The sequence below is a fragment of the Strongylocentrotus purpuratus genome, unplaced genomic scaffold (assembly GCF_000002235.5).
Source record: "Strongylocentrotus purpuratus isolate Spur 01 unplaced genomic scaffold, Spur_5.0 spur5_scaffold_1, whole genome shotgun sequence".
Taxonomy (NCBI): domain Eukaryota; kingdom Metazoa; phylum Echinodermata; class Echinoidea; order Camarodonta; family Strongylocentrotidae; genus Strongylocentrotus; species Strongylocentrotus purpuratus.
This window is the reverse complement of record NW_022145594.1, coordinates 23,892,302-23,918,820: the sequence shown is the minus strand read 5'-3', so window position 1 is coordinate 23,918,820 and position 26,519 is coordinate 23,892,302. Positions and strand designations below refer to the sequence as shown.

The 26,519-nt window shown below is 34.7% G+C and overlaps 1 protein-coding gene across 1 annotated transcript; it reads right to left on the bottom strand.

Moving 5' to 3' along the window:
* On the bottom strand, positions 1-26,519 carry LOC105446637 (centrosome-associated protein CEP250-like). Its single transcript, XM_030978624.1, has 11 exons — positions 26,470-26,519; positions 21,739-22,716; positions 21,304-21,376; positions 20,351-20,640; positions 19,687-19,950; positions 19,075-19,356; positions 2,917-3,945; positions 2,452-2,524; positions 1,450-1,739; positions 755-1,021; positions 1-410 (listed from the first exon to the last, which is right to left on the bottom strand). Exons 2-11 carry the CDS (start codon positions 22,523-22,525, stop codon positions 1-3), a joined length of 3,765 nt encoding a protein of 1,254 aa, XP_030834484.1. The 5' UTR covers positions 22,526-22,716; positions 26,470-26,519.

Below are 26,519 nucleotides of genomic sequence, written 5' to 3'. Positions count from 1 at the left end.
TCAACCACATGCTTTTTGAGGAACATCAATGATTAATTTCAGGAAGAAAAGAATCAATAGATTATCCGAAGATGTCTCGGTCACGGCAAGATTAGAAAGCAGGTCGCTGTAGTTAATGGTGACATATTCTACATCCCTTTCATCCAATGTGTCAGATCCATCGTCAGACGCCTTGGTAGAAGATACATCTACGCACGTTTCTTGTAAATCATCTTCAAAACTGTTGGTTGGTGATCCTTTAGAATGCTGGTCCATGCCTTCGCTCACTTCCTCCCTGTGGTTCTTGAAGGACTTGTCCTCTTCAGGAGGTTGATCACTGGTTGATCTAGTCTTCTGTGTCTTTGTTTGTCCTCCAGAGGACCCTTGTACTTCAACTACTCCGTGAGGGTGTTTAAGTCCAGTTACTCCTCCTTCTTTTTAGGGATAGAAAATACAAATATTGACATCGGTGTTATTTGATACAAATCTTAAAATGTTATTCTATTTCCCCCTAATTTGGGCTAATATCAACAAATGTGACACACACACCTCATGATGAACTTTGTCAAAGTAGATTCACAGATCTTACCATACCAACGCGTTTTGAGGATATCATAACATGTATGTGTTGGAACTTGTTTAAGCGTTTCCTGTCGAAAACCGATCATTTAAATGAAAGGCATATCTTCTTTATACTATTTGATAATCCTTAATCCAGTATTGTCTAATGATAACTTTTATTTAATTCTTAGTGTACAGTTGGTAAGTTTCTCACCATAGAGCATAGCATCGGATGAGCCATGTACACCATCAGTGGTGTGGTTTGATACCTCTTCAGAAAGTTGTTCTATGCATTCACTCGCCTCATCCCCGTGGTTCTTGCCTGACTGGTCCTGTGCACGAGGTTGATCAGTATCTGCAGTAGTCTCTCGTGTCTTGGTTTGTCTTTCTGACGACCCTAGCGTTGCAGATATACTACCTATCCCGAATAGCTCTTGAGAACCCTCTATTCTATGAGAGTGTTCTGGTCCGGCTTCTCTTCCTGCTTTTTGGAGATAGTAAATATCAAGAGACTAGCTTCACTGAGTGCTCTTCAACACGAGCTGGTACAGAATAAATGATAGAAATTATCCTTTGAGTGGACCCCCCCCCCCCCCGGAAAAAGAAAATCAACTTGCAAAATCAAATTAAATGAAAGTGAGGTAAAACAATCTGACAAAAGACATAATGACACACATACAAACATGAACCTGTATATCCTGTATAATCATGCGACATGTAAACTTTTCAAGTGGCATTACCAGGCAGATGAAAACAGCGAATTATCATTATAATGACTGCTTTAATAACGATACGTTGTCCTTGGTTCTGGTTATGTAGAAAGGGGGCATAGAGTAGACATTCATTACCGATTTTTATTAGTATCACGAATTGAATGAATTTATTAAAACAATTTCAGGGTGACCTTACCTTGTGGAAAATAATGGTCAGCAAGGTCTAACAACTTTGCAGCCACAAGCGCCCTCCTTAGTTCAATCCGTTCATCTTCTCGGGACACACCTTTTCTCCATTGCTTCAGCATGAGATGGGTTCCTCGACTGGTGACCTGTTCGTATCTCATGTTTGTTTTGAGAGCTCTCGCTATGTCACCCTGTATAATTCCTAACTGACTACCGAAGCTATCGATTTTGGCCTCATCGTAAAGATCATCGGCTATCTGCTTCAAGATGGATGCAAACTCATCATTGGATAGTTTCGCCCTGAATTGTATGAACAAATTAGACAAATTAGAGGGCACATTTCTTATTGTTTTGGCATATACAGGTATATAAATTATATTTAATAAACGTGTCATGAAATAAATACGCGAAACCACCCACAATATGTTATGATAGAAATATCTACACAAAAATGAAGTTCAATACGTGGTTTCGTTTGCAGAAGGATGTCCCAACATTGACAGATGCATAATATGATGTAACACACAGATTAAAGAAAACTACAAATTAGAAGTAGACGAAGAAGTAGTAGGAGAAGAATAAGGAAAAGAATCAAACAGTTATGAGGGGAAGGTAAAAGAAAAAGAGAAATAATGAGGAGGATTTAGGAGGATAATAAGAAGAACAAGATAAAAAGAAGAAGAAGTTGTGGAAGAAGGTGAAGAAGGAGAAGAAGAACAAAAATAAGAAAGAAAGATAGGAAAAAAGTGAAGAGGAAGAGAATCATAAAGATCATAAAGAACAATACAGAATAAAAGGGAGTTGGGGGGAAAAAAACACGAAGAAGTGATGTTTAATGTGATTTTAGTTGATGTTTCGAATTTTGAGCTAAAATATACCATGAATGACTGAAATGGTTAAAAAGCACTATTGTTAGAAATTAGTGTAGTAAATTGGCAACTGCTGAATTTCAGAGTACTTCATGCTATCAGAAAAGCGAACAAAAAGTTTAACTACAAAAGTTTCAACTTACTCAGCTTTTGATGCATTGCTCCCTTCTGATGAACAGACTTCTCCCCTTGAATAATCTTCAGAGGAAGTTATTCCTGTCATGAATGTAAAACGAATCGATTTGATTGAATTAATTAAGTTATACAAAAGGAACATTTTATATTCCCAAATCGGCTGTGGTATTCTGACAGTAAAGTAAAAATTTATGATTAAATTATAATTAAAACTAAAATAATAGAATTGTAACATCACACAATATTAATGTATTACAAATAATACATTAAGTTTTTTTGTCAACTCCCCGGGCTATGTTTAGAATTGTTTCAGTTAAAGACAGTTTAACAGTGTTCATGATAAGATAGAATAAAAGTGATAGATTGTATTGAATATATTTTTTAAAGGCTGAAAAGAAAAAAAAACTTAATCTCAAGTAATTGACATGCTAGAGTGAAGAAACTCTTTAAAAAATAATGCAAAACGGTCTCACCGTCCTGAATTTGTTTTCCAGGAGTCACCCAGCGAATGAAACTCCATTGACGTGTCTCTGCTTTCTTCTTCCGCTCTGCTGATCGTATCTCACTTTCTAGTTGAATTTTAGTTCTCAGCTTCCAGTTCTCACGCTCAAGCTGTTTATTATAATCCAGCTCCTTCTTCCAGCTTAATTCTCCTGACCGTTTGTCCTTCTCACATTGCACTCTGTCTCTCTCTCTTTCTTTTCTGAGCTCTTCAACTTGCTGTCTTCGTGTCGTCTCATTTCGCTCTCTCTCCTCTACGATTTCTGTCAAATTGTCTACGTGTTGTTGCTTAGACTCGAGTTTCTTCGTCATTTCTGCTGCCAAGGAGTGCCTCTCTTTCTCTGATCTCGCTCTTTCGTCGTCCGTTTCGGTATGTAGTCGCTCGACGTCACGTCTTGCCGTCTCCTCTGTATTCTGTAATTTGTCTTCCAATGTTCTGATGCGCAGCTCTTTTGATTTAAGTTTCTCCTTCAGCTCTAGCTCTAGTTGTTTGTATATCGACATATCGCGCTTTGCAACTTTCTCACTTCTACTCAAATTCATTTCAACTTGCTTTCGCTTTTCTTTTTCGCGTACCATCTCGCTCATAAGTATTGCATTGTCGTTGACAAGGCTTTCATGACTTGCTAAGGATTCTTCATATTTCTGTTCAATGCCCTTAATTTCGTACTGTAGTGACCTCTTTTCCTGTTTTACGTTTTGGACTTCTTTAAACATCGTCTGGTTTAGTTCTTCTGCCTCTTTCTTGGTTTCGTCATAGAGCAACTCACACGGATTCGTGCATACGTTCTCCAGTTCATTAATTGCTAACGCTCTGTCACCTTCTTGAAGGCATCCATGTATTAGGGCAAGCCACTGCAACTGATCCTCATCTGAGAGAATGTGATCATCCAGATCTACTTCGTAAATATCAGTGATCCCGAGATGATTCAAATCAGTTTTCGCTTTTTCGATGGCTCCACGTCTCCCGGTAGAGCGCATGGCACAGAGAGGGACGCAACCTATCCATTCGAAACATATGCAATGAGTGATATAGAAATTAAGTCCAAAGTGATGATGATGTTTTGACTTCTTTTTTACACAATACGTCGCCTAATCTCCTTTTTTTTTTTGGGGGGGGGGTGTGTACTTTGACATAAAATAATGGAGATTGTCTGCAATGCTTCATTCATCTCTGTTTGTGTTGTATAAAACTATCCTTAATGGTTGTGTGGCATCATTATGAGTATACCGCCATATTTGAATTGTTAATTGAATGGACTAAATCGAATTAGAGAAGCAGGGGGCAATACAGGATAAAAGGAAGACAGAGAAGATGAAACGAGCATTACACCTACAGAGCTAGCTAGTGATCTTAATGTTATGCAAATATCAGCCATATTTAGCTCTCAATCTCTCCATACTCGTACATGTGTAGGTCTTATCAGAACCAAAATTTGTAATAGCGTAGTGGAGGGTCCAGGGTTTCATAAAAGGAAGGACCACAGTTTTACAAAAAAATAAATAAAAGGGGCAGTATTTTTTTGTTGTGTACTACACTTTGCCCATTGAGTTTTAGGGCGGGGGCAGCGACATTACTGGCAAATGCCAATGAGGATGTTGTTAGAGGATTTAAAAAAAAAAAAATTATTACAGCAAAGGAAACTCAGACATGTTGATTCAGCACTTTTTTTTCTTTTCTTTTTTTGGAAAGAAGCAACAGTCTGACAGATTCTTTGTACGACTATTCAATTACTGTTAACTTGTGCATCCCTTTCTGGGTCACATATTGTATTGGCAGACAGTATCTTTCTTCTGCAGAAAAAGAAGCTTTTTGTATCGTTTTTTGTTACAATGCATTGTCCTCTGCATGTCTCTATTGTTCGTTAGTCATACTCTCACATGCATTGGGGTTATGAATGGTTCGAGCATGTGGCCTACGTGCAGATGCAGCCGTAGCATGTTCCCATGATGCAACGCCCCCGTCCAGTCGGATATACCTTTTGCAACTTGCGGGTTTTGAACCTGCACATTTTATTTTGAGGTTGATACTCAACGCAGAATGAGTTGCTCCAACCCCAGAGGCCAGTTGTTTCAGAGCCCTCTAGACAGATGGTGTTACCATAGTCTCAAGAATACAAAGTGTATACATCCTTTTCTTTAACATGATATTATTTATTTTTGTTGCTTGATAAATCTTTATAGATATTTATCACAATTATGAAATTTTAGATGGTTACCATTTCATGTTTTTTTTAAAAATTTTTAAATTTCATTCAGTTCTGAGTTTCGAGTTTTTGATCGATCGGGTGGGTGGTACATGCACAACATTACTTGTTATAGGCTCTGTATAAGCTTGGCCTGTGAGTAATGTGCCGCGGGATTCCATATCCTTAAACTGCTGGCGAAGAGAGCAACAAGACCAAGCTCTGTAATTATTAGGATCTCTGTCCAGTAGTGCCGTGTTTGTGTCATCGAACTGGATCGACCAAATCAATTGATTCATAATACATATATATATATATATATATATAAATAATATCTTTCCCGTAACATGAGAGTAATTGAAATAGTTTCATACTTTTAATTAAATGTAATGTTAATTGTTATTGTATAATTGTTTTAAATGGGGGCACGCTACAAGAGTCCTATCTCGCACCCCCGGGCAACGTGTCTGACACGGCCGGTTGTAGCAACTACTCCGAAGATCAAGATTTAATCTTGATCTAAGGAGACACGAACGAACGAGTCAGGAGATATAAATCTACATCTGTGACAATGAAAAATAAATGTAGCATTCATGGTAGGGAAATGACTTGGGACATTCGGGATACAAAAGCCTAATGGCATTGTTTATGATATCGTTAGATTATAACGACTGCGATCGACGAAAGTAAAATCGTGTCTTTTTTGTCATCGTTGGCTTTTGATTGTCCTCATGTATTTTACAAAAGCCCATGGTTAGAGTATTAACGTCGATCATTTCAATACGAGGCGGATTACGTGTTTTGTAGGAATAGTGTAATATGAAATATTAATATAGAAAACTAAGACAAATACTTACAATCATGGTCATATTACTTGTAGAAAGTGCATATGACATGAATAATAGTAGATCATCGTAGGTTCCTTGTCCTAGTCATAACTTATAAAATGTATTCGTATGTAGGTGTCATTATCGTTACATACCTACCAATTTAATTGCACTGATAATAAGACCAACAAACTTCATTATATGTACACAAAAAGAGATTAACTGTCATTATACAAAAGCCTCCCAAGTGAAGGAAAATAAGGTATCAAAAGACTAATTATTTACGAATTAAAAATCGTATTTCCATGTCTTTAGTCTATATTATTGTCCTAACTATCATAATGGATTACGATCAAACTTACGTGTTATCTTCTTTATCGTCTCGATAACATTAGGAAAAAACGGAAAATCCTTCGGGCTAAAGAAAACAAAAAGAAGACAATGGTACGATTCAGAATTATAATTATTCACGTGTTAATGATTCACATTTTAATGTTTAAAAATTGCATAGTAATCAAATTCACCTCCCTAAATGAATTCAACTCCCTCACACTGAAATAAAATTAATGTATTTGTTATACACTACTGAAACAATTGAAGTACCCGCTAGAACATGCAAACTTTTAAAAAAAAGATCCTCACTCGGTCACCATGCTTCCTCGAAAGTAATATTTCTTTCCCCACAAGACAATAAACAATTTCAAAGTAAACCTATCGTATTTTTTGTTCTCGAAAATGCAGTTTCAACCCTTCATAACCTAATTTCGTCTTTAATTGGACACTGTGCTCCCTTACATCCAAAATACGGCGAATGTTGCCGACACGCTGTCTTCCAGAGGCGATAATATTGAGGTTATGCATTTCCCCCTAGTAAATGGCCATTTAAACAGTGTTTGCCCCCTTTGCGATACCATTGTTCTGCAGTATAACAGATAACTGTTAATTGGAAAATATAACACTTCAACATCAGATTATCTAACTTATTGTTAGTTTGTTCAAATTACATGTACTGATAAACGATTTTGATCCCCCTAATGAGTTTTCTAATTCTAAATTCGACATTTTCTCGCTCGGCCACTAATATATAAGCTCATTCCCTAATCAATTGCTGCAGTAGTCCTTTTACGTTACATATACACTATCGAATAGATCCCAAAATAAGGGATAATGGCTAATCTTTATACAAAAACAATGGAGGATTCTTTTTCCTTCGTCTCGCTTGCAATTGTAAATGATGAAATTACAATCATTTTGTTCCTTCATCCAATTGGAAATTAGTGCTAAAAAAAGTATTTTAAAAATTACAATTCGATTATTTTGTTCTTCCTCACTTTGTCTCTACGCTCTAGTGCAAACAAACACTGCTATCAAAGATGCACGCTATACGGTAAGGAAAGTGCAGTAAGGGGGTGTTCCCGGCAGTCGAAACAACATTTTTTGACATGTAATTTATCTAATTCTAACTTTTCAAAATGCACATTTAGTGCACCCGGTGGCTACGCAACTTGCATTTTAATATATTGAAAATTTCTTATTAGCGTTTCAATCCAAAAAAGGAGGGTAGGTGCGATTAATTTCACCACCCCCTCACAGTAAAACACTAGCTTTATTTAGCTTAAAGCCCTATCTGCTGAGGTTTGCATATGCTCAATCTGGTTCTAGGACGCCTACCCACTGGACATCTACCCCCGGATAACGCCCCCCATTCAACTACCCTCTAGAACAACTACCCTCTAGGGCAGCCACCCTCTAGCACGACTATACCCTCTGAGACAACTACCCCGGACAATTTCCACCCGGACAACTACCCCAAAACAACAACCTTCTACAACAACCTTATTCTAGGACAACTACCCCCGGAAAATTATCCTAGGGGTAGTTGTCCTAGGGGGTAGTTGTCTGGGGGTATTTGTCCTAGAGGATAGTTGTCCCAGGAGTGGTAATCCGGGGGTGGATGTTTTGAAATTCGTTGTGATTTATATGTGCGTGTAAAGGTAACTTTGATTAAAATTTACTACTGTAACATTGACAGAGAAGCGTGTGTTTTTTTTCTCTCAGTCGCTAAGATCGCTCTAAACTGACCCTACTGCCCCCTTCCGACATGTTCTGTCTAAAGTAAATGGAGGATCTGAATAATCTTTCCTAGTTTGTTGCTTAAAAATTGCTCAAGATTTGTTTTGCTTTGTTTAAAAACTACGATGTCCAGAAGCTGTCTGTACCGAATGAATATAAAGAGTATGGAAACTGTAGTCGTTATCCTTACCCCCCCCCTCCCCCGCCCCCTCTCTATCTCTCTCTCTATCTTCTCTACCTCTGTCCCCATTTCCTAGTTATGTTTTAATGTGACATAAATCAATATTCATATTTCAGTTTCTCTAGCGTATCTCCTGTCCAATATCCCATTCCTTTGTCAATCTACTTATATGTCTCTTTCTCTATGTTTGACCCCACACCCGGTCACTGTGGCGGATCCAGGGTCTCCTGGCCCCAAAACAAGTGAAACACATTTATGTTTTACCTTTTTTTGTGGGAAAACAAGAAGACGAGTCCCCTCCCCTAGCAATTTTTGTATAATTTTGTTGTGCTCAAGGGTGGGGTGGGGGTGGGGGTGGTGAGTTTTAAAAAAAATGGCACTTTCCCTCCTTCTTCTTCATTAAACTAGTAGCATTAAAAGAAAGAGTAGGATCTAAGCTTTACCAATATGTGTCATTTGTTAATTATAATTGGGACTAAGTTATGATAAAACATCGATAATTCTCGGTTTCGTTTTTTCTGCGACGCACTGTAATTAGTTTTGTTTATAATATTAATCAAACTCTTTTGAAAATAGGATTTCGGGAACCTGTAGTGACACAATTGTAAAGGGAATACACGTTTATGGTAGTTGATGGTGTCAGTAATTGATTTATTACCCAATCAATCATTTTCACCTGTTTCTTATTAAGCGTATTTGCATAATACCGATCAAACGAGCACCCATTTTTTCTTCTTGTCGACTTACAATTTCAAAAAATGCGATAAATCAGTCTAATATTTGATTTCAGTCAAAATATATATGTGAATATGGACAAAGAAAATATTAATACTGACTTCACCAACAGCACCTGGCATCCAGCCTTCCCAGTAAGGTCTTGTGCAGCTTCTTCGAAATCGAGCCAACTGTCTGTAAAAAAGAACGTGTTTGATACAATATGCATGGTGGACATCTGAGATACTATGAACATGTTTTTTTAAGAATTTTTAAAGAAAAATACAAGTTGTGTGGTACTAATTGGGTGCAATATGAATGCATAACACGAATACATTAACTGCTTGTGCAATAACATTTGAGGAAACCATGACAAACAAATTGTTGTGGTAACAAAAACATTGAGCATAAAGCGTTTAAAGGTACTATGTCCCTTTTGCAGCCAACCTCAAATTCTGTAGAACTTTGCAGGAATTATGAATATGTCATGTATGTCCTATCTGTGAAATTTAAACGTATATAGCAGTGTCCTCATATTCAAATTATGCAAGGAAACCCGTTTACTTGCTAGACTTCACTGTCAGACACTATTGAGTGACTGACTGGCTTTTTTTCTTCTTTGGTAATAACATACATGAAAAGAGTTGTAAAGGTTACATGAGCATTTGTCTACATCAATAACCCACTTCTTGTGATGGCCAAGATTAAACTGATTGAATTTTTGCGCAGCATAAAACGTATGACCATTCGGTACAATTGTCTGAAAATCAAGACTATTTTACTTTTGGGCTCTATAGCCCTAAAGTCGATTTGACAACTAATAGTCGTTATTTTCCCTCTTGAAGACATTTTCAAACCCCACATTTTGTAGGGAAGTTCTAAATTAGTATTATCTTTCAAATGCAGTTGGAATTTAACTTTTTCATTTTTTTGGCCTGCAAATGGGACACAGTACCTTTAACGAATAGAATCATACATTGGTTTGAGAGTTGTATAATCATATTAGTAAGGGGGAGCCCATGGGAGTAATGATTAATTTATGAATATATATGGGTATATAAGTATAATTTCATGAAAGAATTGTTTAAAGAATTGCAGTGGGTAATAATGGTACAATTCCGAAACAAGAAGTAGAAACACCAGAATAGCAACAGCAACATTAGGATGTTTGAGCTTTATAATATTAACACGTCTTTGAGAAATGCTCGTTTTTAATTTAATTTAGTCATCACTTTCCTAAAAACATGCAAAGTCAAATAATAGATCACAAACATGGTTAAGCAATAAAAATTGAAAATACACTAAGGAAAATTAAGAAATGGTTGGATCATCAACAACTTTCAGAAACTCATAGGTAGATGATCGAAATGCTTTATCTGAATTTCAATGTTCATAGTGACTTCTCTGATGGTGATACAATATGTGAATCTGTATTTATTAAAATTTCACGGGATAAAAAAGTCCATAATTGTTGTATGCATTATATACAGAAATCCAAATACTGATATTACTAATTTTCATGCTAGAGTTGACAAACACCTCAATGATGTAAAATTGTTAGTGTGAGAAGAAAGAACTTTATCTTCTCGGTGATGTTAATATCAACTTGCTCAATTATAACTCTGATAACAAAAACCAGTGACTTTTGTTTACATTATATTTTCATATGACTTACTTCCATTAATAACATAGCCTAATCGTATAGCGAATATCACAGCGACATTAATTGATAACATTTTCACAAATGCTATCCCAGTTAATGTGAAACATGGCCTGATATATCGAGACATATCTGATTATTTTCCATTTTTTGTATCAATACTGGTATACTGGTATACTGGTATAAAAAAGGATGATGGTTGATCAATCACGAGAGAATATCTCGATTTATATAAAACACCAAAGACATAGATTGAAGTGAAGGATATGAAACAGAAGATGTTAACCTTTCCTAGAACTTAGGGTTTATGAATTACTTATTTGATATATATAAAACAATATGTGGCGGTCAATGGTGGCAGATCTCGGTCTAGCTAAATCTTTTATGAAATTCCTCAAAGGAGTATATTGGACCCCCTCATGTTATTCTATATATATTATATTGTTCATTCTACCAGGCTATTCGATTATTATTTGTTTGCTGATGACACTAGTGCCATTGTGTCACATAGCAACATACATGAATTGATGTCATTAGCAAACAAGAAAATTGAGAAACTCTACTTACGGTTTTGTAGCAATAAATTATCTTTAAATCTTGACAAATCTAATTATATCATGTATAGATCAAGGAACAAGAGGGTTCCCCACCACATAAACCCACTAATAATTGGTGGAAGTATTATGATCAAAGTTGAAAATGTTAATATTTTGGATTAATGTTGAATGAGTTTTTATTCTGTAAACCTCAAATTGACAATATTTAATGTTGCATTATCTATGTTAAGATACTTTTTACCACAGAATATTCGTAATACTGTATAGAAGAGTATAATATTGCCTCACCTAATTTATTGTAATATTAGATAGCTTACACCGATACCGAGATGTGATTGGTCCAGAACTCATCATGTAATATCGATTGCGAGGATCGTAATTGTCATATTCTCCTGGCTGGTCACTTTAAATGGTTATATTGACCAGCTGGTGAAATGAATATATTTTTAATCAATGCATGTCGCCCTCGTGATAATCCCAATGTGGTAATCTGACGTTTAGCCATGTTCGAAAACGCGTTTCTGCAATTTACATACACACTTGCATGATCATGTAAAATACCCTAATAGGTACTCTCCAAACTAATTGCAACAGGCAAGTAAAAAAAAAAAAGCATGCAGATTTTATGATTTCAGGATAAGGGAATAGTCTCATTTTAGAAGCTTAGTTTCATTTAAATTTCAACAAACACAAATTAATCAACGTTGCATTTTATTTTAATATACGAACCAAAACGACTTCTTATGATGACAGATATAGAATCGGTGAGGTATTCCTCCTGATCATCTGTAGATGTTTCACACTTATCAGCAATCTTGCTTGGCTCTACGCCTCCATGAAGAGCGCGTCTAATCAAGGCAGGGAGTGTATCGGGAGCACATCCGTACGGATATAGCATACCAATGACAAGCTTATCAGGAAACACCACTCGTTCATCATCACAAGGTACAGCCTTTCCTGGTTTGTACGACAAGATTTCATGTCGTAATTTATCATTCCTATTCCTAATCTCAAAGCTTGAACTAGCCATTTGTGTTCACATGTCGTCCCGAATACTCGAACCAGAACGTTACACGCTTAATAGCATACACAGTCGTCCTATTATGTGTTGCATAGATGGTATTGTTATTGTATGGTGTATGAAATTTGTTATTTATATAGACGTATAATGCACAAAGGAGAAACGGATGAGGAATTTCAATCAATTATCAACAGACTTTGAACTTAAGTTACGAAACACAATTCATTATTTGAATCACACAATCTGTCCACCGCCCACATGTATAAGCACAAATATTACAATTAAATGGTCATTCTTTCCATGTTAATGGTGGAAGCGCAATGTTCTACGATAGTGTCTGTCCATTCTGTTAATATTTGAGCCTACCATCATACTTAATCTTATAATATAGATCTGGCTAGTTCTTCGTATGCATCTGTAAGCAGGTGACTGATTTTAAAGACTAGCCATATACTCCAAATTTTTGCCACATAAAATACTGTTTTTCACATAACGCACGTTACTCAAGTAGCTTCAACACTTGACCCCCCCCCCCAACATTAATTTGTTTACACCATACATTCATTAAATCCTCTGGCTTCGTTCCTATTAATAATTTCCAAAAAAAAAACGATTGACTTCTCGCTGTCCGTGTTAAGAGTTTCACCAATATACATATTTTATGTTACTATTACTTTACAGGTATATTATCATATTTGATATCATACTTATTTTAAAGTAAATTATATTACCATGTTATTTAACTTTGTCCGGTTGTATACTGATGTATGCATGCATTTGTTCGGTTTTGTAAATAACGTCATTTTAGGGTAACAAATTCGAGCTAAGAAATTTGAATTTTCTCACAACTTGGTGGAGTGTTAAAGTGTACAGGTGAATGGTACCCGCGAATGTATATTCGTATCGGTCATTTACAACTTGAGGGAAGAAACACTATCATATTTCACATTGTAGATAATTTCTCTTTTTAACTGAAATATATGAGCTAATCAATATTTCTTGACCCAGCCAGCCGCTGAATAAGCGGGGGGGGGGGGGGATGGGTTGCTCCAAAACACCCCCCCCCCCCCCCCCTGCGTACGCGCATGGTCGTGTTACATGACATTCGGAAAATCCAGATCAAAAGCAGGGGAAGAAATTTAAATCAGTTGAAGCTAGTTTTCACCAACTCACGCATGCAAAATGTAGCCTGTTTAAAGTGCACCAACCTGTTGATTTGCCAATTTGATGAGTGTATATATCGCATTGTTTGTACACAAACAACCACTGTACCATGCACACGTTAGGGAAGATTAGTGTGTTGTGTATCATTATAATAATACGTACCACATACATAGCGCAATTCCTGTCCCAAGACATATCAGTGTGCTTTGCACGAATAACATAATATAACATGACTAGAAAGTAGAAGTATGGATTTACCGTAACATTTATATCCCATACACAGTTTTACCTATATACTTTGAATAACAATTACATAGATCTATAAGGGTAGCGGAGGACAGTGAATTGAAACGCGACACGATCTCTCTTTCTTTGTTTGTTTGCCTTCGCAAAGAATTATATAGGGCGGAAACAAATTGCTTGTCATCACAGGGTTATTTCACTTGTTGTCATTGAGAAGTTCCATTTGGGAAAACAAATATGAGTTACCTTCTACACCCCCTCTCTCTCTCTTCATATTCATATATATCTCTCTCTGTTAGTTTCTGTATCGACAATTCGTATTCTCGGTAATCGTTCCCTCTTATACTTTGCTCGAACATGTCATTCATTTGATCAAACTCTGAAATGAAACCAGTCCCCTTTGCATGAATCATGCAGATAGTTTGGCTTATATTCTTTTAACCAAATTCATTCCTCACCTGTAAATACATTTACTTGTTCAATTGTAATAACCCAGTTCAGAGATTTTCACCTGCACACAGGAAGAGAAAGGTCATGAGGATTGTAAAAAACTGTAAAAATTCATTCAGACAAATGCTGGATATGTATTCATGAAATTAAAGTAATCATTATTCATTCAAACAACGACGGTATATCGTGTGATGTGCACGTGAATATATATATTCCAGATGGCAAAAATAAAAGTATTCAAGAAGTACCGCCATGTCTATGCCAGTGATTATTCTGAAATGAACATAGTTGAATATTTCAGGTAATTGTACTATGTGCTTGTTTATAGAATAAGTAGTCTTTGTCAACACATACGTGTTGTCTTAAACATTAGAACAAGAATTTGATTGGTATTATCCTAAAAGGTATTTCATATTTTTCAATTAAAATTCGTAGATCATATAACAATAATATAATATACATGTTATGTTAATGTCGTAAAGATTTGGGGTAAAAGTGGAAAATTAAATATGTTTTTGTAAAACGTAGCAAGTTTTTTAAATGTTACAACAATAGTGCTCTCAATGGGATCGGTACAATAAGTAAATACCTGTCTTCTGAACATTTTGTGTCAGTCTCTAACATTAATTCAAATTTGTCTTCAAAAAGGAGTGTTGCAATTATTTTATAAACACAACCGTTATTTTTTTCATTTCTTATCGTTCATATAGAATATAGAAAATGTAGAGTAGTAATTTCACATAAAATCGACCCCCCCCCCCCACAAAAGAAATAGAAAAAACCCGAGGGGAATTTTAAACAATGTTCATAGATCTTATGATTATGTAGTAGTTAAATGTTTGTTGGTATTGGAGTTTTTTGCCTTACGCTCATTGAATGGATATCTGAAGATTTACACAAGTAATTCTAATTGAATGAATGACATATAATAAGTTGAAGAAGAAAAAAAAATCAGTAACATTAAATGATATTGGATTATATTTTATTGCATTTTACAAATTAAACACCGATCTGAATAAAATGTTTGATTTTTGACTACGTTATGGGATTATGAGTCAGATTAATTATTTTGGAAACCAACAAATCATTTACAATGCAAAAGCAACAGCTAAACGTTTTTCGTGGACTGATTAAAATTAAGGAGCCGTCTTTTTAACTTTAGGAGAAAAGAAAATTCTTCTTACAAAAACTAGCAAACATTTTTAGTTTTGGCTCTCATCCTCAGAAGCTTCAGACACAGTTACACGTCAATATTCATCATACATCTCAATAAGGATGAATAACTATTTCGTCCTTGTTTTCACGAAGTGACGGTTGTGAGGAAAATCGTAACGCAAAGTGAAAGCAATTTTTTTTTCACTACTGTCACTTTGTGAAAACAGCGACGATTTATATAAAGTATCTAAATCTAGCTTCTTCATTTTTTTTTAATTAAGGCTACCCCATATGCACACTAAAGTGTGCAAATCAAATGCGATTTTGAAGATTCCTTTCGAGTTAATGACGCATACGTAAGATTTCACATTGAAAGCTAGACGTACGAATCCAACGTAACCCAGTAAAAAGTGTAGCTTATACTTATCATCAAATATCCATTACTCGTCTTGGAACATACAGAGAAACTATTAGTCCAGTAGACGGTACCATATACCATGTACATGACCTGGACAAGTTGATAAGTACAAGGTTTTTTTTTGTTGATTTGTGTTCTAGATGGGTATTGAAGTAAATTCAGCTTGGTTGCCAGCTTGGCAACCTTGGGCATTTTTTTAATAGCCATATTAGCATAATCATCGAATTAGCATATGTGCAATATGTAATAGTGTTGCTAATCTCAATCCAGGAAGCCTGAACACATGGATAATACGACTTATAATTGGGGTAGAATTAGCTTCTGTCGAGTCTCATTGTACTGAGCAAATTGTTGATAAGGTCTGTGCAATCATGAAAGCCAATACCCATCCACTTAATTTATTTTATTCATTTAATCGTTCTGGTATCCGACTTCGCACCACCCCCAACCGGCTTTCACGATTCAGATATTCATTTGTACCCGACTCTGTTCATAAATTCAACTCACAGGTTAAACGATAAACTTCTGCGTCGGAAATTAATTGTATGAATTGAAATACCAATGACCAAGGCTTAATTCTGAAACTCATGATTTGAAGTACATGTACCAATGACCATTTTTGTCGCTTCATTATATTTTGCATGTATTTGTTCCTTATTTCATCTATTTCATTCTATAAACGTGAAGTATTTATTTCTTGTAATTAAATATTTTGTTGAATATGACTGTAACGCCAGTGGAAAACAATTTTCTATGTAACTTGTTTGCAAAGACCAAATAAAATATTTTGTATCTTGTATCTTGTATCTTGTATCTTGTATGTGTTCACGGGTTTTCTATGATGAGGAATACTTATCAACTTTTCCAGGTCTGAAAAAACCTCTACAGGACTATATGTATGTATACTATATAACAAATAATATGCGTTTGCTTTGCCAGTGTTATATAGGTATAAAATCAGTATACGCATTATCGTATGAGAATTATTTGTACCTGTAGTTACATGAATATATTGCAAATGCAGTCACTTTATTCTATAAGGTTTATGGTTGTGGTGGTATGTCTAATGTTACAAATACAGTACTAGCTAGCTCAGATTGGCATAAAAATAGGAAATGTACAGCATACGAATAACGTGAGAAGCATTGAAATATATAATCATGAAAATATTATGCATACACTAATTAACGATTCTACATTTCATTGGAAAGTTAATTGTTTTCAACTTGTTTCTCCCCAAACATATCATTTTTGTTGCTATATGTATGCCCCACAATCTCTCATCGGAAATTAAATCGAATTTGAAATCTAAAGACTTTTTACGATAAATCATATACATAACCAGTTGGTATCACAATGTAATATAACAACAATATATTCAATGGGAACCAGTAAGACCTATACAAATTGAGAAACTTTCATGTATTATGTCTAATGTTAAAGATACAGTACTAGCTAGCTCAGATTGTCATTAAAAAATAGAAAACGTACAGCATACGAATAACATGAGAAGCAATAACATAATCATGAAAACATTATGCATAGACTAATTTATGATTCTACATTTCATTGGAAAGTTAATTGTGTTCAACCTGTTTCTCCCCAAACATATCATTTTTGTTGCTATATGTATGCCCCACAATCTCTCATCGGAAATTAAATCGAATTTGAAATCTAAAGACCTTTTACGATAAACATATACATAACCTTTTGAAATCACAATGTAATATAACAACAATGGGAAACAATAAAACCAATATAAATTGAGAAACGTGCATGTATTGTAAGTTCCTTGCAAGCAAACTCTGTTAGCGTTACACAGAGTATTTGATATCCAATGCGTTCATTCATAACATGCTCATGTCACAATGTGATAAAAAAGAAAATGAATACCATCAATGGGAAGCAATAAGACCAATGTGAATATAGAAACATGCATATATTATGAGTTCCTTTCAAGCAAACTCTAGCGTACAGCGAGTATTTTAAAATCAATGCATTTACTAATAGCATGTTTTTGTCATAATTTGATATAAAAGAAATATATGCAATGGAAACATTGAGAAACATGCATGTATTATGAGTTCGTTTCTAGCATACTCTTTTACCGTAGAGAGAGTATTCGATATGTAATGTATTCATTCATAAATATATCACAATAAAGTATAAAAGAAATATAATTCATTGAAAACAGTAATACCAATATGAATTGAGAAACTTTTACGAAATATGAGTCGCTTTCAAGCAAACTTTTGTTAAGCGTACAGAGAGTATTTGATATTCAATGCATTTAAAACTATATACAATGGCAGACAGTAAGACCATTATGATTTGTATGTATTTTGAGTTCCTTTTTATTAAACTTGTTTATCATACAGACATTATTAATTGAATTACAACTTATTTTTCTACAGAGAGTTAGTTCACTCTAAACATTATGTACACATAGTGCATGGCATATATTTCAAAATAAGGTTTCTACGAGATTTTGTGGCAGAATCTGATTTTCCTGATTTTTGATCGACGTCAATCGTGTTGCTCCTATTCCTCGATATTAATATTATACATTAAATTCCTCCTCTTTATGTCCTTAAATTGCATATAAATTATATCAGGTATTGAGATTTGCAGGTCCAACGCTAACTTAACATAAACATAATCAAGCCAAAACACATTCATAAAAAAAGTAAATTAAAGTCTTCGTAGGATCTTTTTTTATTAGCGTTCCTTTGATGAGGTTATTTGCATAGCTTTAAATCTAATTGCGAGGACATATACGTACGGGCGTACTACGTTGACTTTATATTCTTTGAATTTGATTCTCAGTTTGTCAAATATAGTTTGTTACAACTTTTTATGGTGAATACAGAGCGAGTGTTATGTTTTTTGTTATGACACCAAGGTTTTGATTAGTAAAACAAATCGAATAGTCCATCAAACTATCTTGCACTTTTCTTGAGACGACAAAGGAAGCATAATGGTTCCATAGTCAGGATTAATCAAGATCCAGAATACATCTCGGTTGGTCAAACATTTTTTGGCGTCAAGTAACGCCTGGCTGGAATGCTCCACAGGGAGTGAAGATTGTGCACACATTGTGTGCGGACAAGCATTGAATTCAATGACCGGGTAATAATATATCTGTACAGCGCTTAGAGACGTCCGAGATGTATTAATCACTATATAATAGCTGAATATTATTATTATTATTATAGTCATAGTAATTGACATGACAATGTAAAGGTCAAGTTTTGTAAAGGTCACTTGCGTATCAGATAAATGTATAAGCAAGTTAGACGTATGAATTTGTAAGAACTATGTATATATTCACAAGAAAAGTTGTCTGTATATGTTTATCCACCAAATACTTTCAGAGGAATATCAATGATTACTTTCATTAACAAAATGATCAATAGTTTCTCCGAAGATGTCTCGGTCAAGGCGATATTAGAAAGTAAGTCGCTATAGTTGATGGTGGTACATTCTACACCCCTTTCATCCGATGTGTCAGTTCCCTCGCCGAACAGCTCGTTAGAAGACACATCTACGGATGTTTCTTGTACATCATCAGCGATATTGTTGACTGATGATTCTTCAGAATGTTGGTTCATACCTTCAATCCCTTCATCCCTTTGGTTCTTGGGTGACGTGTCGTCAAGAGCTTGGTGAGTTGTTGTTGTAGGCTTATTGGTCTTGTTCTGTCCTCCTGAGGACCCTGGTGCTTCTCCTATTTTCTGAGGGTGTTCTAGTCCTGTCAACCCCCCTACCAAAAGGAAATGAAAATTAATAAGATTAATGTCGATGTTATTTGATACAAATTTTATAACATTTTTAATTTCAACAAGTATGTCCACACCATATTTTCGAACGTTATCCATTATGATGAACTTCATCAACGTGTATTCATAAATCTCACCATAATAACGTGTTTTCAGGATATCATGAAATGTGTTCGTATTTGTTTTAGAGTTCCCTGTCGAAAATGTTCATTGAAATGAAACGCATATCATCTTTAGATCATTCGATAATCCTAAATCCCCTATTAATTAATGATAACATTTAATACTTAGTATACCGTTGCTAAGTTTCTCACCATAGGGCTTGTCTTCGGATGTACCATGTACACCAACAGTGCTCTGGTTTGATAGTTGTTCAGAAAGTTGGTCCATGCATTCACCCGCCTCCCCAGGATTCTTGGAGGACCGGTCGTGCAGACGAAGTTGGTCAGTGGCTGCAGTAGTCTCCCGTGTATTTCTTTGTCCACCTGAGTACCCTTGTGCTGATGGAGTGTTGTCTATCCCGAGTAACTGGTGAGAACCTTCCATTTTCTGAGGGAGTTCTGGTCCTTTTCCTGTTCCTGCATTTTGGAGATGGTAAATATCAAGACTAGCATCAGTGCTCTTTAACACGGGCTGGTCCTGAATCAATGCTACATCTTTTCCTCTAAAGTGAGCCCTCCTCCAAATTCAAGTTGAAAAATGAAAAGTGAAGTAAAACAATCTGACAAACGACATACAGACAAACACATAAAAAGAAACCTGTATACACTGATTTATGTGACATGTTAACTTTTCAAGTTTATTATCAGGCGGATGAAAAAAACAGAGAATTAGCATGATTATGACGGCTTCACGATATGTTGTCCATGGTTCTATATAGTTATGTGGAACGCAGGGAGAGTATAAATTTATTACCGTTTTTATTAATATATCACGAATTAAATCAAAATTAGTAAGCCAATTGTATTATGACCTTACCTTGTGGGAAATAATGTTGAGCAAGTCCTAACAACTTGGCAGCCTCAAGCGCTCTCCTCATTTCGATCCGCTCGTCTTCCTTGGACACACCTTCTCTCCAATGCTTCAACATGAGATGGGTTCCTCTACTGGTAACCTGTTCGTATGTCATGTTGGTCTTGAGAGCTCTAGCTATGTCACCCTGTAGGATTCCTAACTGACTACCCAAGCTGTCGATCTGGGTCTCATCGGAAAGATCGTGAGCTATCTGCTTCAAGATATCTGCAAACTCATCATTGGTTGGTTCCTCCCTGAGATGTTCAACCAAAAACAGTATATTAGAAAAAAATCAAATGGCTATTTTCCTTTTTGTGTTGGCAAATACAGGTATATATGTATTATAAACGTGTCATGATAGAAAAACGCAGAACCACCCGCAATATGCATGCTAGAAACATCGAAAGAAATAAATGTAGCTCAATACCTTGTTTTGGTTGCAGAAGGATGTCACAAAATATCAAGGAAGTAATATGAGTTAACACTTGTAACAAGAAGACATAGAAGAAGAAGATCAAGTAGAAAAACAAGTAGAAGAAAAAGTAGTAGTGGAAGATGAAGGAAACGGAGAAGAAATAGATGATAAGGAGGAGAAGGTTAAAGAAGGAAAAAGAGGAGGTGGAGGAGAAAAAAAACATGAGAAGAAGACGAGAAAAGAAAAAGAAAATCATGATGAACAATAAGATGGAGTTGAAGGAGATGAAGAAGAATATTGATGAGAATAAGGAGATGAAGACAAATAGGAAGAAATGATGAAGTTGTTGTTCGAATTTGAAGATAAATACACCACAGATGATCGAAATTCTAAGCTATTTTTATAAACCAGTGAAGTAAATCGACAACTGCTGATGTTTAGATATCTTAAAGCTATCAGAAAAGTTTTTAAAAAATGTAAATCTCCAAGTGTTTCAACTTACTCTGGTTGTGATGCATTGCTCTTTTCTGATTGATCTAATTCTCCAATGGAATTATCTCCAGAGGACGTTATTCCTGTCATGAATGTAGAACGAATTGATTAGATTGAAATAATTCAGTTTACTAATAAAAATATATTCCCAGATCGGTTGTGGTATTGCTGCAGTAAATTTAAATTTCTTTTTAAAACATAAGTAAACAAAAATAATAGAATCGTATCATCACATAACAATGCCATACATATGCTAATTACATTTTCAAGCCCACTGGCTATTTTCTTCCCTTCATAGACAATATAACAGTGTGATAAGATATAATATATACACATTAATAAACAATAAAATCCGAAGGCTTAAGGTAATGCAGAGAGTATAATATAAATAGATTGATTTGGTAGGGTAAGGAGACTCAAGAAAAATAGTGCAAAACAGTCTTACCCCCCAGAGCTTGTTTTCCAGGAGTCATCCAGCGAATGAAATTCCATTGACGTGTCTCTGCTTTCTTCTTCTGCTTTGCTGATCGTATCTCACTTTCTAGTTGAAGTTTGGTTCTCAGCTTCCAGGTCTCACGCTCAAGTTGCCCTATAATCTGTTCCTTATAGTCAAGCTCCTTCTTCCAGCTTAATTCTACTGACAGTTTTTCCATCTCAATTCCCGCTCTGTCTTCCTCTCTTCCTTTCTTTAATTCTTCAACGTGCTGCCTTAGAGTCGTCTCGTTTCGCTCTTTCTCCCCTACGATTTCTGTCAAAGTGTCTACGTGTTGTTGCTTGGACTTTAATTTCTTTGTCATATCTTCATTGTTGGTCTCTAGTCGTTGAATTTTAAGGGTTGTCGTGCTTTCTGTTCTTTGGAAGTTTTCTGCCATTGTTTTGATACGCAGATCCTTCGATTTTAGTTTTTCATCGAATTGTATCTCCCTCTGCCTGTACTTCTCCATAACCTGCTTTGCTCTTTTCTCATTTTCCATCATAGCCCTATCACTTTGTTCACGGCTTTCTTGTTCAACCCTCATATAATATGTTAGGCTTGCATTTTCGCTTACTTTGCTTTGGCAACTTGCACGGGACTCGTTGAGTAACTGCGTTAAGTTCGCAATTCTTGTTTGAAGGAACCTCTTTTCTTCTTCTCGCTCTCTGATTTCTTCTTCGTGCCTCTTCCGTGCTTCTCTTTCTTGTTTACTCTCTTGTTCACGACTCTTAAGAAATGATGGATTGCTGAATAGCATCACTTCGTCAGCTTTACAGAGGCATCCATGTAGGAGATCAAGCCACTGCAACTGTTCCCCATCTGAGAAATGGTCATTATGGTAAGGTACCTCGTAGATGTCAGTGGCGCTGTGATGCTTTAGTTCCTGTTTTGCCCTCTCATGGGTTGCACTTCCATTGCTAGTAAAGACGCAGCAGAGAGGGTCGCGACCTATACATTCCCAAAAATATTCAAATTTATAGAGAGTACACTAAAAGTTATGATCATTAAATGGCTTCTCTTTACTACACATACATCAACCAATCATCTTTTGGGGTACTAATTGTTAGTAGTATTATTATCATTATTATTATAATTATTATAATTTTTTTAATTCTTTGTTTCTTCCTTCTATCACCTTCTCTTATGTTATTCTTTGTTTTTATAAATCTATCACTTTTTCTTTTGTTATTCTTTGTTTTTTCCTTCTATTCTTATGTTATTCTTTGTTTTTTTTTTCCTTCTATCACCTTTTCTTATGTAATTCTTTGTTTTAATCAATCTAATACTTTCTCTTTCTGTGTTTCCTTATGTTATTCTTTGTTTCTTCCTTCTATCACCTTTTCTTATGAAATTCTTTGTTTTAATCATTCTTTCACTTTCTCTTTCTGTCTTTCCTTATGTTATTCTTTGTTTCTTCCTTCTGTCACCTTCTCTTAGGTTAGTCTTTATAATTTATTATGAATATAATAATGATAATAATATATTATAATTGTTTATAATTATATCACTTTCTCTCATGTTATTCTTTGTTTTAATCATTCTATCACTTTCTCTCATGTTATTCTTTGTTTTAATCATTTTATCATTTTCTCTTTCTGTCTTTCATTATGTTATTCTTTGTTTCTTCCTTCTATCACTTTCTCTTATGTTATTCTTTGTTATAATCATTCGATCACTTTCTCTTATGTTATTCTTTGTTTTAATCATTCTATCGCTTTCTCTTTTGTTATTCTTTGTTTCTTCCTTCTATTCTTATGTTAATATTTGTTTTTTTTCCTTCTATCACCTTTTTTTAAAATGTAATTCTTTGTTTTAATCATTCTATCACTTTCTTTTTCTGTCTTTCCTTATATTATTCTTTCTTTCTTCCTTCTATCACCTTCTCTTATGTTATTCTTTGTTTTGATAAATCTATCACTTTTTCTTTTGTTATTCTTTGTTTTAATCATTCTATCATTTTCTCTTTCTGTCTTTCCTTATGTTATTCTTTGTTTCTTCCTTCTATCACTTTCTCTTATGTTATTCTTTGTTTTAATGATTCCTTCACTTTCTCTTATGCTATTTTTTGTTTTAATCATTCTATCGCTTTCTCTTTCTGTCTTTTCTTATGTAATTCTTTTGTTTCTTCCTCCTATTCTTATGTTATTCTTTGTTTTTTGCTTCTATCACTTTTTCTTATATTATTCTTTGTTTCTTCCTTCTATTCTTATGTTATTCTTTGTTTTTTTCCTTCTATCACCTTTTCTTATGCAATTCTTTGTTTTAATCATTCTAATACTTTCTCTTTCTGTGTTTCCTTATGTTATTCTTTGTTTCTTCCTTCTATCACTTTTTCTTTTGTTATTCTTTGTTTTTTCCTTCTATCACCTTTTCTTATGTAATTCTTTGTTTTAATCATTCTATTACTTTCTCTTTCTGTGTTTCCTTATGTTATTCTTCATTTCTTCCTTCTATCACTTTTTCTTTTGTTATTCTTTGTTTTTTCCTTCTATTCTTATGTTATTCTTAGTTTTTTCCTTCTATCACCTTTTCTTATGAAATTCTTTGTTTTAATCATTCTATCAATTTCTCTTTCTGTCTTTCCTTATGTTATTTTTTGTTTCTTCCTTCTATCACCTTCTCTTATGTTATTCTTTGTTTTATAATTCTATCAATTTCTCGTATGTTATTCTTTTTTGTATTATTCTATCACTTTTTCTGTCTGTCTTTCCTTATGTTATTCTTTGTTTTTCCTTTTATCACTTTCTCTTATTTTATTCTGTGTTGTAATCATTCTATCACTTTATCTTATGTTATTCTTTGTTTTAATCATTATATCGCTTTCTCTTTCTGTCTTTCTTTATGTTATTCTTTGATTCTTCTTTCTTTTACCTTCTCTTATGTTATTCTTTGTTTTTATCATTCTATCACTTTCTCTTATGTTATTCTTTGGTCTAATCACTCTATCGACTTTCTCTATTTGTCTTTCCTTATGTTTTTCTTTGTTTCTTCCTTCTATCACCTTCTCATTCTTTGTTTTATTATTGCGATCTATGTTCAAAACAGCTGTCGACAGTCGGCCGTAAACAATTCTAGAAAGTGCGCGCCGAAGTTGACCTATACTTCCTGGGTCAAATTGCGCAGTGTTATGCGCAGTGGCTGGGCTCGAAATGAGCTAGAATCAGTCTAAAGGAAAATCGCTTGAACGCTTTCCCGCAGTGACCTTGTTTTGTAACGGCGTTTTGATATGTGATTCATGTTTGTGATTTTAGCTTCGAAAAATCGGTTGAACGCACCCTTATAAACGTAGACAATTAGGAAATACTAATACATTTACAACTATGACAATGCAAATGAAGTTTAATATTCATGGTAGCGAGAAGAGTTGGGACAATTAATATAACAGAGCCTATTGATATTGTTTATGGATTTCAGTTACAACCACTGCGATTGAATTAAAAAAAACATATTGGGAAGTCGAAAGATCGGTCGTCAGTGTAAAGACCAGTGATTACGTGTTAAAAATGATTTTGAAATAAACAATGAATAAAATAATGGTCACGTTGTGTTCATTTGGTATAATACCTGGTATTCGGTGTGAGCATTGTCTTTATTATGTTTAACTTTAACCACCCCCATGCCTCGGCTAAAAGTTAGTAATCTGTGTCCCATAGCTGGAATATGGATATAAAGCACAACATTATATTATATGGTATGTGTTACCAGTAGATAAGAGGAAGATATTATTCTACCTTATGCTAATTTATGTTTCATCGAAATATAACGTCACAATCGTTTCATACGTTTTATGTTCAAATTGTTGGCTGTGGATTGTCAGATCATGGCATTGTGTCTCAAACGTATAGGTCTATGGTCAGATGATTAAAGTCAACCATGTCAACACGGGGGCAGTGTAGATATGTTGAGGGAATGGTACATAATAAACACCATGCTTCTTTAATTGTTAAATGAGGACATGATCATGATATGATATGTGCATGCATATCAAATCTATTTTTAAAAATGAAATATTTTAATAGATGCTATATGATTATTATTTTAATGAGGAAATATTGTAATCATATAGATTTAGTATGTAATATAGGCCTGTATAACAACAGGTAAGAATTAAAATACAATTGACAAAGGAAGGAAAGGGTTTTTAAATTGATTGGACGAAGGGCATGTTAGAGTCTACGATATCAACGTGATCGGAATTAATGAGGTGCTTGATAATATGACAAAATGGAATAAATAACAAAAGATAAGTACTTGATGTCAAGGTAATATTGCTTGTAGAAATGTGCATATAATGCAACATGAATAATTGTTGTTCCTCGATCGTTTCATGTCTTAGGCATAACTGATGAAAGATTATTGTCTTGCAGGTTTCATTGTCGTTAGATACTTACCCATTTAATAGCACAGAAAATAACACAAATCATCATACATTTAAACAAAATCTGGCCATCCTGCATATATAAAAGTTTCATGCGTGAACGTAGACTGGCTCGTAATGTTGTTTAACTATTCATCTCTTCATTTATCCATTCTTTTAATCAATTCGGTGGTGTATATCATCGCATTGTGGTGTATATGATGCGTATCAGTAGTGTAGTTTTGTTTAGTAATTCCCAATATTCAAATTAAGATACACCTTCGTTTTTCTTCAGTATGTTGTCCTAAGTAACGATTACCATTAATGATTAGAGGCAAACTTACCTGTAACATTCTTTATTAAATCAATCCATTGTTGGTAACGTTCAACCCGT